Source organism: Siniperca chuatsi, linkage group LG22 (genome assembly GCF_020085105.1).
Source record: "Siniperca chuatsi isolate FFG_IHB_CAS linkage group LG22, ASM2008510v1, whole genome shotgun sequence".
NCBI lineage: Eukaryota > Metazoa > Chordata > Actinopteri > Centrarchiformes > Sinipercidae > Siniperca > Siniperca chuatsi.
Window position 1 is genome coordinate 18,535,342 of NC_058063.1, and position 12,588 is coordinate 18,547,929.

The following is a 12,588-nucleotide window of genomic DNA, read 5'->3' on the forward strand; positions in this document are numbered from 1 at the left end:
GCTCCCGCAGAGCTGCTGAATGACTCCAGCTTCGGCACTCCACTCATCATCCGTCAACCTCCATTTGCCCTCAGCCATATTTACTTAACCGTCTCACCACATTCAAACAACAGTTTCCCCCAGGAGGGAATAAATTTTGGTACCAGACACTGAAGCGGCATAAAGAGACCGTTCACCCAGGAGGACATAAATCACAACAGGGGACGTAAAGCTAGTTTAAAATACTATTATTATTATTTATGGTACTTTTTTCTCACAAGAGTGTTTTTGCAGTTACACAATTTGTAATGCATTTTTTACAAAAAAAAAGTTTGGTAATAAATCAACATTACATAGGAAAACACGAACTGAAGTAATATACTCTCTTACTGGTCCAACAAGCAACTTTTTTTCCTCTCTTGTCAAGTCGATAAGTTTCCAGTCGGTTTAGAAAATGGCTGTTATAGTACAAGTAATATGTACAACACAGAGCAAGTATATGTGGACATCTTAAATTCAGGGTTGTTTGGTATTAAAACAGCAGGAATCATGTGAAAGAAACTAAGGCAATGAGCAAAACCAAGTGTAAAACTAACTTATAATAAACTTTAAGCTGCACATTTGCTGCTTCTTACCAGAACAAGTTTACTTGATCAAGAATTAACCGGTTAAACTGATAAAGTAGTAAATGATAAAGGTGTCTGTGTTTTCACTTAACTTCACCTTTCAACAGCCAAAATATACACATTTCCTCTTCCAAATCCCTCCCGTCTCTTGTTGAGCTGCAGTTTTTGTTTGTTTTGTCTTTATTTGATTTACTCAGACAGGCAGCAGGGTTTGATGGTGGATAATTAACTTGAAGCTGCCCTTCTGTTTAAATCTTACATTTCAGGAAAGTCAATGTTTCACAAATTGGGAAAAACAAGACTGAGTTTTATGTGTTTTGGCACTTTAAACAAAAAAACTATTTTACTCAAGTTTTTAAGGAATAGTTTGACAATTTGGGAAATACACTTGTTTGCACTCTTGCCAAGAGTTAGATGAGAAGATCAATACCACTTTAAAATCTGTGTGTTAAATATGAAGCTAAATCAGGCAGCTGGTTAGCGTAGCTTAGCATGAAGACTGGAAACAGAGGGGAAACAGCTAGCCTGGCTCCAAAAGTTACAAAGTCCACCTATATGTATCAGCACCTCTAAAGCTCACTAATTATATCTCGTTTGTTTAATCCGTACAAAAAACAGTGTAAAAACGACGCAGAAGCAGGTTAGCTGTTTAGCTAGTTTTTAAACAAGCAAGATATAGTGTGTTAATTAGTGAGCTTTAGAGTTGTTGGTAGGCAGATTTTGTTACCTTTGGACAGAGCCAGGCTAGCTGTGCCCCTGTTTCCAGTCTTTATGCTAAGCTAAGCTAACTGGCTGCTGGCTGTAGCCTTATACTCACCATGCAGAGTGGTATCTATCTAACTCTCAAAAAGAAAGCGAATAAACGTTCTTTAAACTACAGTCTCCAGTAAATACAAACTGCACCAATTAAATGTCAACTGGGGACCAGCAGAAGAGTTTAGGGGCAAAAAAAAAAAAAAAAGAGGCAAACAACATTTTGAAAACTTGCTTGAAAAATGCTTGAACAAGCTTGCGAGAAAAACTGCAACTCTGGTTTCGAGACAAACCAAACTCTCCTTGGGATTCATTCTCTGTCAAATATACAGTAAACGCTGACTCATCCCGTTCTTCTCGTTCATCTTTTACAACCAATTTTTACAACAGATTCCAGTCATTTCACAAATCACAATCACTATATACACATCGTATACATTATAAACACAAGTGTCTTCTGTACATGACAGTTATTACGTGACAGTATAGGAGTCGGTGGAGTCTCAAACTCCACACAGTAAAACAGCCACAGACATTACAGTAATGGGAATACAAAGTGATATGACGATATTATGGTAGATAATACAGTATATGTATCGCTGAATGCAGGTGTCAGCCAGCAACAAAGATGAATACAAAAAGAGAAATGACACATTTAGCTAACTTCCCAATAGCAGTTAATAATGCAGCAAATGGCATCATTCAATATTGACTTTAGTGTTGTTAACGGAAACACAGTTTCTTAGTGTGAAGCACCGAAAAACGTCTCCTTTGATTCTCTGAACCAGGAGATTTAAATACAAAAGAAAACTCACAAAATAAAGCAGCGTCTCGGTGACACATTCATCAAGCGAAAATGTCTTTGGCAACGTACTTTGATACTGGTTAGAATAAGTGTAGTGTCATTAGTACAGTTTTACAGTACATGTTTCAGGCACATAGTGTGAAGCAGAAGGTATAATTTGAAGTCCTTACTGTGGCCACAGAAACGAAAATGTGATTATCAGGCTTTGTTTTACATTCTTAGTGAAGTGACAACCTCAATTTGAGTCCTCGCCCCAGTTTCAGTCTTTTACCTGGGTGAAATTTGGGGGAAAACATCCTCTTCTTGTTCTTCTGTGTTCACAAACATGCTCTCAGCTCTCTTATCACAGTTATGGGGTTAAGTTGTCGATATGTTTCTGGTGTATTTCTGAAGTTTCTAGTTAATGGTTTCTGTGAGTCCATGCTCAACTTTTTTTCTTCTTCTTGTTTTTTTTTTTTTGTTTTTTAAGCACTTAAGTCCAGTCTTTTTTTCTGCTCGACACCTTGGACTCGTGCCTCCTGCTTTGGTCTTCATTGGGTGTTGGAGTCAAGTTTTCCCCGCCAACCGAAAAACTTTCAGGGTGTTTGAGCTGTTGGTTAGCTCTGCTAATCCTTAAAGGAATAGTTTGACATTTTGGAACGCTAAATATGAAGCTACAGCCAGGCAATGCTTAGCTTAGCTTAGCATAATGACTCCAGGAAGTCAAAACGAGATATGGCGTGTTAAACACTGAGTTTTAGAGGGGCTGGCAGGCGGATTTTGTTACTTTTGGACAGAGCCAGGGTACAGACATGAGAGTGGTATATAAGCATGGTGAATAAGCAGATTTCCTAAAATGCCAAACTATCCCTTTAAGAAACTCTGTAAATCAGTGTTTTTACAAATATGTACACTGCATGTACATGCATCCTGTGGTCTTGAAACTGACTCGGACGGACTTAATGTGACAACAAGCCCCGCTTCTTCATCTCTTCTTGGTTTTTTTTCAATAATGTCCGTATCCCATCGACATTCCCATACCAATTCCCAGCCCTAGGCCCAGGCTCTCCCTCAGCCCCCTCAGCTGCTCCTCTCCCAGCCGGATCTTGTCCTCCAGCTGCCTCTGCTCCACCAGCAGGGCGGCCTTCATCTTCACATAGTGGCTACGAAGGAAAAACAGACATAAACATTTTAAAAATGTACACTAATAAAACACGTAACTTAGTGCACACCGATTGATACATGGATCAATCAGTGAACTATTTGTGTCTTGAATTGTAAACTTTTGGCACTTAAAAGTGCATTTTGTTTTAGCTTATCCTTTATGGTATTTTGTGAATCTTAATTTTTTTTTAAATGCTGTGTTGAATGTTATTCTGTTACCTGTGACCTAAATCAGCAACCCTCTGAGTCAAATTTTGTATATTTTCCACCTTTTTTGGCCAATAAAACATTTTCTTCGTTGTGGTAATATGTCTGTATAAGCCTTACCCAATTTCATAGACTAGAGCACAAAAATGAATATAAAATGCTGGCATATCGAATCTGTTACATCTATCAAAAAGCTAGGAATTACATAAAAATTTAGTGTTGTGAACCTTCATTTAGTTTGTGTTATACTGCTGAGGTGCACTCAGAGACAAACTTCCACAGTGGATGATGAAGTTGTATTGTACCTGTAGTCTCTGTGGTGCTCGGGGGAGAGGCAGCGGGCCAGGACCCGGCTGACGGCCTGCTCTCTGCGGTCAACGTGGTCCTTCAGGTCCTGAGCCTCAGACAGCTGCCTCATGAGCTGACGCTTCTTCTCCAGTAGGGGGAGCTAGAGGGCAGAGATAGGGGAGGATGGGGGCAGCGTTATAGAGAGACGAGAAAGAGGTGATTTTTGTGAATATTTGCACATTTTCTGTGTTTAAGTGCCTCTTTCTTTGATTTTTCTTTCTTTTTCAAACTACCCTGTTGTTTTTTCTCTGGGTTCCAGCAGATCCTTAACTTTCAATCACTCACATCATATATCCTTCCTACCCTTCATCCTTCTGTATGCTTTGTTTTTTACCTTCTTGTTGTTTTGTCCTTTCCTTCTTCCTGCCTGCATTTAGCAAATGTATCTGAAGCTTGTGGAGGCAATGTAGCCCCAATGTGCAGCTTTTTGACCACTTAAAAATCCAATTAAATTAACTGTGACTAAATGTACCAAATAGTTAAAACACAGATGCACATGTGGCACGTTAAAGATGTCATGCTGCACCAGACTCTGAATATGATCCTTTAACTAGATTTTAGAGCATACTGTAATTTAAAATGTTAAAATACTCATTGTGCATTTAAAAGCTGTGTTTAAATTACACATACACCTTACACCCACACTGTCCTTTCTCCTTCTCTGCTTACCCTCTCGTGGTGCTCCGTCTCAGGGTCCAGTGTATCCAGCGTGGTCTCCACTCTCAGCAGCCTCCCAGACAGCGACAGCAGCAGGCTGACCACCTTGTCCAGATCGCCGATGAACATGCGGAACTTGTCCACCTCGTTGGGCTTACACACCGCCACCACCATGCTCTCCACCTGAGGACACAGACAGAGACACAGCTGGAGATGACTGAAAAAACTAGAGATGTCTCCGATCAACTTCTTTCGTCTCTGATCCCGACCTGAATCCTTTAATATCTGCCGAGTCCGATGCTTATATTTACTTAAATGTTGATTAAATATGTATCTGACTCATTGAAATAACAGCTGTAACCCACTAAAGCTGACATACCTTGTTTTTTATGAGCTATTTGATCAAAATACTGAAGGTCCTGGTTCAAAAATACTAAGTTATAAGCTTAAATTATTGATTTCATATGAAAACTACAAGCGAATAAATATTGCTACTTTCTCCTGATGGCACCATTTTGCATCCCTCAATAGCAAAGCCTTTGATGTATGAATCAATGTGGGTACACAAAATGGTGCAAAAGTCTAAATAAGTAAGAATGAATGAGTCTAACTGAGTGAAGTTAAGGAAGGAGTGGGGATTAAAGCTCAAAAGAATTTTGATAATTAATCGTGTAAGTAATTTTTTAAGCAACAATGCCAAAAGTTCACTGGTACCAGCTTCTAAATATTTGCTATAAGCAATTTGAAAATATCACCTTGGACTCACTGGACTTGGGATGGGCATTCTTTTCACTGTTTTCTGACATTTTATAGGTTAAATGGTGAATTGAAAAAAATAATCAACTGGTTTATCTATAATAAAACAAGTACTTAAATAAAGTTAAACCAATTCCTAGAAATACAATAAATCAGACGTTAGTTGTAGCACAAAAATACACACGGTAGTGAGCACGTTTAAGTTCCCATAACCAGTTTTGGGAGGCACGAGTAAAAGCCAGTGAGTGACAAAATGAACAGATGAATGAATGAATGAGAGGATGAAGTTTCTTCCCACCTCCTCTCCCAGCTGTGCGTTGGCTCTGATGTCGTCCTGCAGTCCCCTCTGAGCTTCTCTCAGCACTCCCAGCTTTTTGCGGAGGCTCTCCATCAGCTGTTTCTGCACGACAGAAGGAGAAATCAAAATGAAAATAACAGGCAACACATGTCTGTCAACTTCCCATAGTCATTATGTTTACCTTGACTGGAGAATACTAAAAACACAGCACACATATAATGCAGATTTTCCAACACTACCAGTTAAGAAGCAAGACAGGAACTGCTTGTGTTACCTTGTAGGTCAGCTCATCGTCCTCGTCCCTCTCTCTGTTATCAGTGAAGTCCTTCATCTGCGACAGGAGCTGAGCTTTGGCTGCCGACGTGCTGTAATAGGACGAACAGCTGGAGCTCGCACCGGACCGCCTGAGGCACAGAGAGGGGAGTTTATTTTATTTACGCAGAGATAAAACAAACTAAAGCGATAAAACAGGCACACAGTCGTAAAATACAGAGATTACAAAAGTACATAAATAAGAAATGCAAGCAATTATCTGGGCTAAGTGAGACAAAAGAAAAACAAGGGGCATATGGAAAACATCTCAACTCCAAACAAGCAAATAAAGCAACAAAAATAAGATGAGAAGCCAAGTTGAAGATGCAGCAGGTAACAGAGCAGATGACACCAGAAATGACATAAGAACAGAAAAAGAAAAGAAAGATATGTAAAACTACAAAGAATATGACACAATTCATATCTACCTGACACCAAGGACAAAAGCGATTCGAAGACGGGGAGAGGTGACAAGGATAGTAAAGTTGTGAATTTTTACACAGGGTCCATGGTAAGATCATGATTAAGATTTGAAGATTTGAAGAGTTTTGTCAGACACGCATCAACTGAAATTTAACTGCTTTTATTGTTTACAATTCAACTGACATTTCAGCTCTCATTCGTAACTCAAATAACTTTACTGCTCTCGCTTTTTAACTGTTTTAACTTTCAGGGCTTACAAGTCAAATGATGTTTTGTGGCTTAGACGTCGACTGACATTTCAGCTGCTTTCAGCGTTTCCTCTTCGACTGTTTGTTCAGCTATTTTCAGCGCTTAAATGTAAACTGAAAACTCAACTGCCTACCGGGCTTAAACTTGATATTGAAATTTCAAATGCTTTCAGCTCTAACACTTTAACCGACACTTCAGTTCCTTTCAATGTTTATGCTTTAACTGACTATTTAAGTGCTTCAACTTAAACTGTAACTCTCATGCAATTTTCAGCACACACCTTTTCTAGTTTTAAATGTGACTTTGCATGCATTTACCATACATATACTGTTTATTGATATAAAAACAACAATCTTATAATACTGTGATATTAATTTCAATCTAATCACCCAGATCTACGTAGATAGAATAAAAAGGAGTAAAACGCAAGGTGAGAGGAATAAAGAGGGGTGTTGCTTTAAATGCTCAAAACTTGTTTTCGCAGATTACATTTCTGATATGGTTCACCACATTAACAAGCTGTCTATATTCACTTTCTTATACATTTTCCTGTGATCATCTAAACTCTCTAGGACTTGTCTTTCTGTCATATGTGGCAACAATTACCCACCTGGCACCTGTGACAGTAAAAAAACAACCATTTGTAAAGCTAACATGGAGAGAAAAAAGAAAACTGGCTGCAGTAAGGTGCTCTGGAAAGGTTGTGGGAAAGAGGGAATAAGCTTAGTGACAAGAACAGTTAGGTCTTGTACAAATCTAATGGTCTGTGTAATTAATGCACGGCACACACACACACACACACACACACACACACACACACACAGAAACACACATTCACATTCCACCACTAAGCCTTGTAGTTCCCTCTCTTGTTACCTATCCAAGCTGTCGGTGTTGTGCTCTGTGGTTTGGTAGGCCCCTCTCCAGCTCTCCGTGCCCGACTCTCCTTCACAGCTTTGGGGGAAGAGTTCCTCCAGGCTCAGCCTCTCTCTGCTGCTCTCCCCAGCCTCCAACTCCTCCTCCAGAGAGCTGCTCTCTGCCCTCATCCTGCCCGACGGCGAGGCCTCAGAGTCCGGTAACGTGTCGATGTCCGTCTCCAGGACCATAACCGGCAGCGCAAAGCAAGGGAGCTCACTGGTGATCGGCTCGTCCTCTGCTGGAAGTCCCTCATCCTCCTGGAAATCATCAATGTCTGTTTCCATGGGGACGTCCAGGTCTGCGTCCAGGCTGTGCGCAGGGCTCGGGCTGAGGGTCGTCTCTGATTCTGTTCCTGGTTCTGGGATCTTCTGCGGATCGATGCTCTGAAAGCCTCTGTTCATACGGAGCTGCTGCTGCTGCTGCTCGTAGTCGAGGGCGAAGTAGGATTCAGGAGGTAAAACCCCACCAACACTTCCATTTTCTAAGACAGGAGGAAGTGTTGAGTCGCTATGAACTCTGGGAGATGTGGCCCTCTCCCACTCGGCTCCAGGTCTCACGTTGGACTGATGTTTGTGAGGTTTCACTGTTACTCTGTTCTGGTTGGGGCTGTGGCTGATGTTCATCTCAGATAAACTGCAGAGACACAGATAAACTTTATTATCACATAAATTGATATAAATTTGACATATTTTGGTACCTTAAAAACAAAAACATTACATGGGCGTCATTTTTTTTTGTCACCTTGTCAAGTCAAGAAATTCTAGTGAAATAATTTTAAAGAGTAACTTAAACCCGCTGAAAATATTACACTGTACATCACTGCTGGATGTGGTTACAGGTGCAACAGACTTGCTTTTCAGCTAAAAAAAGCTCATCCTTAATTATTATTATTTTTGCAATATTAAAGCTTCAAATAAATCATTCCAAAGGCTGCGATTACTTTTCAAAAACTTTTAATATCTTATTCTATTTTCCCACAGATGGTTAGGTTTTTTGAGGTCCATTCAAATCCTGTTTTTTGAAGATGGGATTATTTTATTCACTGAGAATCTGAAAGGTCTTCAGCATGGTTAGCAAAGCAGGATTAGTACACTATAACCACTTTAGAAAACTAGTTGTGGTGCGATGTGTAACTGTATGAACATGAAACATGTGCAGGCACATTATTGTGCATTATATAACGATATAACTACAATAAATCTTGGAATTTACTGCCCAGCTCACCTGCTCACGCTGTTCTCTGTTGGTGTCGGTGGAGGTAGAGATGATAAAACCTCCTCCCTCTCCTGATCATATGTGCTCCTCAGGTCCCCCTCTCTTTGGGGCGGAGCCACTGGTCTGAAGGCCCTCCTGGAGAACATAGGACTGGGCGGAGCAACAGTAAAGGCCCGGTCCTTAAATTGAACCTGATTCTGATCGGACGAAGCGTGGGAGAAAGGGTGTTCCTGCATGTGTGGTTGATTTTGATTGGACGAGGCGTGGGAAAATGTGCGTTCCTGGGTTTGAGTTTGGATGCAGCTGCAGCGCGGGCAGCCCTCCGACACTTCCTGCCTCTCTGGAGGAAGACTGTAGGACCTCTGCCTGGACGTTTCAAGTGGAGGGATGTGTGAGGACGAGTGAGTCGAATAGTGTCCCTCTGCGAAGGAGGGAGGGATGGAGTGAGGAGCAGTAGAAGAAGAGGAGGAGAACAGGGTGTGGTGAGAAGCACGCCTGCGGTGGAACTGCTCCCACTTCGGGGGCGGTGGTCTCGGGGGAGGCGGCGTCTTCTTCCTGTTTGGCCGGGCAGTGTTGGCAGCTTCTCCTCCCCTAACGCCGCCAGCTCCTTCCTCCACCTCGCTCAGGGTCTGGCTGGTTGCGACAGAAATCGACGGCGACCACCGATGGCTGCTGTCGAAGCGGAGGTCATTTTCAGACATGGCGCGTCCTCGGAGTGAGAGAGGAGCCGGCGGGGGAGCAAATGCGTATCCATTGCGGTCATCGTTGCCGCTGTCAACCTGTCTGGGGCCCCATCGACCCTGGTGGGGATGCTGATGATACTGATTAATGCTCTCTGGAGCTCTGGACTCCCGTCTCCAGCTTGCGTAGTCCCTGTGATGTGGAGATTGGAATGACAGAGGATAAAAAATTATATTTCAACAAACAAAGGGGGGGACATAAAAGACGCCATGAAAGTGCCAAATTCTCGTCTATTTCTTTCCAAGAGTAAGAGCAGGGACCACAGTCCTGATAAAGCAGTTTTTTACAGGAGTTCTACACTCTTAATAATCAATAACTCAGTATGTTTTTTCTAACTTCAACAAGAAACTACTTGTTTCTTATTTAGTGATGGCTATTTAAAGGGATAGTTCAACATTTTAGGAAATACCGAGTGACACGAGAAGATTAATACCACTCTCGTGTCACTAAGTATGGAGCTCGAGCCAGGGCATGGTTAGCCTAGCTTAGCATAAAGACTGGAAGCTCTAAAACAGCAATTTGCTAACCACATCCAGCATCTGTGCGTTCAGACTCCAGCTCTGAACGCACAGACATGAGAGTGGTATCGATCTTTTCATCTAAATCTTGGAAAGAAAGCTAATAAACGTGTTTCCCAAAATGTGAACTATTCCTTCAAATATTCATGACTAAATAAGCAACAATAAAAAGTAAAGTTAGGAGAAAACATCCTGATGTCTTATTTAACAGTTAAGTTTAACAGTTTAACATCACTCATCACCCATCACTCATAGTAAAAAGCTAGGTTTTCAGGGCTTTAGGTAAATAGGGATGTGCAGCAGAGATTTTCGGAGAGAAATTTCCTTGACAAAAATAGATGCAACGCAACAAAAACAGTCAGATAGAGAAAGTGGTTAAATTACAGTAAATTTGTCCTTTTTGCATTCCAGACTCACTGAACTGTTTCTGTCTCAGGTCAAATATGAGTAGAGGCCTTTTTACAAGCCATGCATGTCCTAAATGCCCCCCTACATCCTAACATACAGGAATCACCATCCAACCACATATCATTATGGTCACATTTTGAGCATGGATGATTGCTCCGCACACTTAGAGCTCATTACAGTCAAATCATAGCCAGGCATGACTGAGTGGGCTTTCTGCCCGTCAGTGCACAATTTGCCGACCCTCCAGAGACTCACAATCAGACAGGGATGGAGCAAGTGTGTGTCTGAATTGCTATGTCAGAAAGGAATCACAAATATAGAAGATAATCAAGTCAGAAAAAGAAATATTACTTGTTTCTATGAATTTATGTGTGGTTATGTATGTGTTTGTACTATGTAGTTGTTAAAGGAAGTGGCTCACCTCTCAGTCAGGCTGTACTTCCTGTTGAGCTTGGTCGTTTCCTGTTGCCGGGCGGGATACATCTGTGGAAGACATTTAAAGCCGGTTAATAACACCAAAGGAATGAAGGAAGGCTTCAATCTGGTGCTAAGTGTTGGTCAGCACAGGTCCCTGCTGAAGGGAAGTGGGTGTGTTACTCCACCCTGCCATATACTTCAGTGGTGATAAGGTTAATGGGGGTGGGGATGTTTTCTGCTGAATTTTGACCATTTTTATGTCATAACCCAGTTCGGCAAACTACAGTATCATTTTATTTTAGCTTAACTAACATTTCAAAACACATTTTTTGTTTGTCTTCTCTGAAATTGGTTTATATTCTTTTATTTCTCCTTCTAGGGCTGTAATTAACAATGATTTTCATTTTCAATAAATCTACCAATTATGTTCTCGATTAATCATATAGTCAGTGTCAATAAATAGTGAAAAATGCTTCCCAGAGCCCAAGGTGACATCTTCAGATTGCTTGTTTTGTCTGACCACCAGTCAAAAGTTCAAAGATATTCAGGTTAGTATAATAAAAGACTAAGAATTCAAACCATCAAATTAATATTTAACTTAATTGACTTACTTGGCAACCATTTAATTTTCTGTCAATCGACAAGTCAATTAATTGATTTATTGTTTCAGCTCTATCTTTCTCTGTGCTGTTGTTGTATTCTTACGTTATATTAGGGTTATACTTGATTTAATTCTGAGCTACGCGTTGTCCTTTTGTTAAGCACTTTGTAAATTGAGTCCAGTTAATTGCTTTTTTCCTGGAGCTTTCAACTGTCATTGAGTTAAGCTTATTTTGTCAAACTACTGTTTGAATGAAGAATGGACTTTCACGCACGATTTTGTAACTTGTTGACTTGTGGAAAAGTGCTATCATTAAGTTAGTAACCAATTAACCAAATAGACAGATAGATAGATTAACAGCAAGAATTTAAGCGAGGGACTTAGAAAGACTGATAAAACTGTTTTTTGTTGATTTAAGAAATAATACGAGGCTTCGGTCATTATGGCTACAATACAGGATAAGTGTGAACAATGCATTCAACCTGGGTTATTACCCCACCAGTGGAATGCTGAACGAACTCATTGCACTCTCATTACTGGTCAGAGATACAGCAGCCAATAGATACACACAGAGAGCTGAGGATAAACTGCACAAACACACCGGTGGGGTACACACACACAGATTCCTGTGCAGAGATATTTTCTGACTGTCTGCAATGTAAATCTGAACATTCAGATGGTATTTTTGTTGGAATGGTGGGATGTGAATTTAACATATTTGGCCGTCACTTGCTGTTAACAGAGTATAAAATCCATAAAATGGTAACCACTGATAACTTTGTGATAATAAACTCTATACCGCAAGTACTTGGATGGCCTCTCTGCATTTAAATTCATTGTCTCTTGGGCTTTAAAGGGGTACATAAAGTAATATATGACTTCTTTTGGCCTCTATTGGTGAATAGCTGGAATTAAAACATCTACTAGGGCAAATGCCTATTTTTTGGCCTGGAGCAGTTACTTGTTGGAGTCTTGTATAGTCCTTTAAGTAGACATCCAATAGAAACACCTGGTAAAGAGGTAACATATCACCATGCAAAATACAGGAGTAATAATGATGCTTCTGATTTTTGATATTTGCTTTTTGTTTGGGAGCAAGACACAACAATCTAAGACTAAGTTTTTAACCCTTTTTATATTCATATAAAATTCATATTCATGATGCAGGTATACAGTATATAAATGTTTTCTTAAGGTGAAAACAACATAATGCT

The 12,588-nt window shown here is 40.5% G+C and overlaps 1 protein-coding gene across 1 annotated transcript in view; it reads right to left on the minus strand.

Moving 5' to 3' along the window:
* Positions 1-212: 212 nt before the first annotated feature.
* The window catches only part of shroom4 (shroom family member 4), a 75,658-nt gene continuing 63,282 nt past the window's right edge, over positions 213-12,588 (minus strand). Inside the window, exons 5-12 of the mRNA XM_044184745.1 lie at positions 10,778-10,839; positions 8,699-9,562; positions 7,433-8,107; positions 5,847-5,976; positions 5,573-5,674; positions 4,531-4,701; positions 3,819-3,961; positions 213-3,305 (exon numbers count right to left, since the gene is read on the minus strand). Of these exons, the coding sequence (XP_044040680.1) occupies positions 3,149-3,305; positions 3,819-3,961; positions 4,531-4,701; positions 5,573-5,674; positions 5,847-5,976; positions 7,433-8,107; positions 8,699-9,562; positions 10,778-10,839 (2,304 nt within the window). The 3' untranslated portion in view covers positions 213-3,148. The remainder of the gene's footprint in view (positions 3,306-3,818; positions 3,962-4,530; positions 4,702-5,572; positions 5,675-5,846; positions 5,977-7,432; positions 8,108-8,698; positions 9,563-10,777; positions 10,840-12,588) is intronic.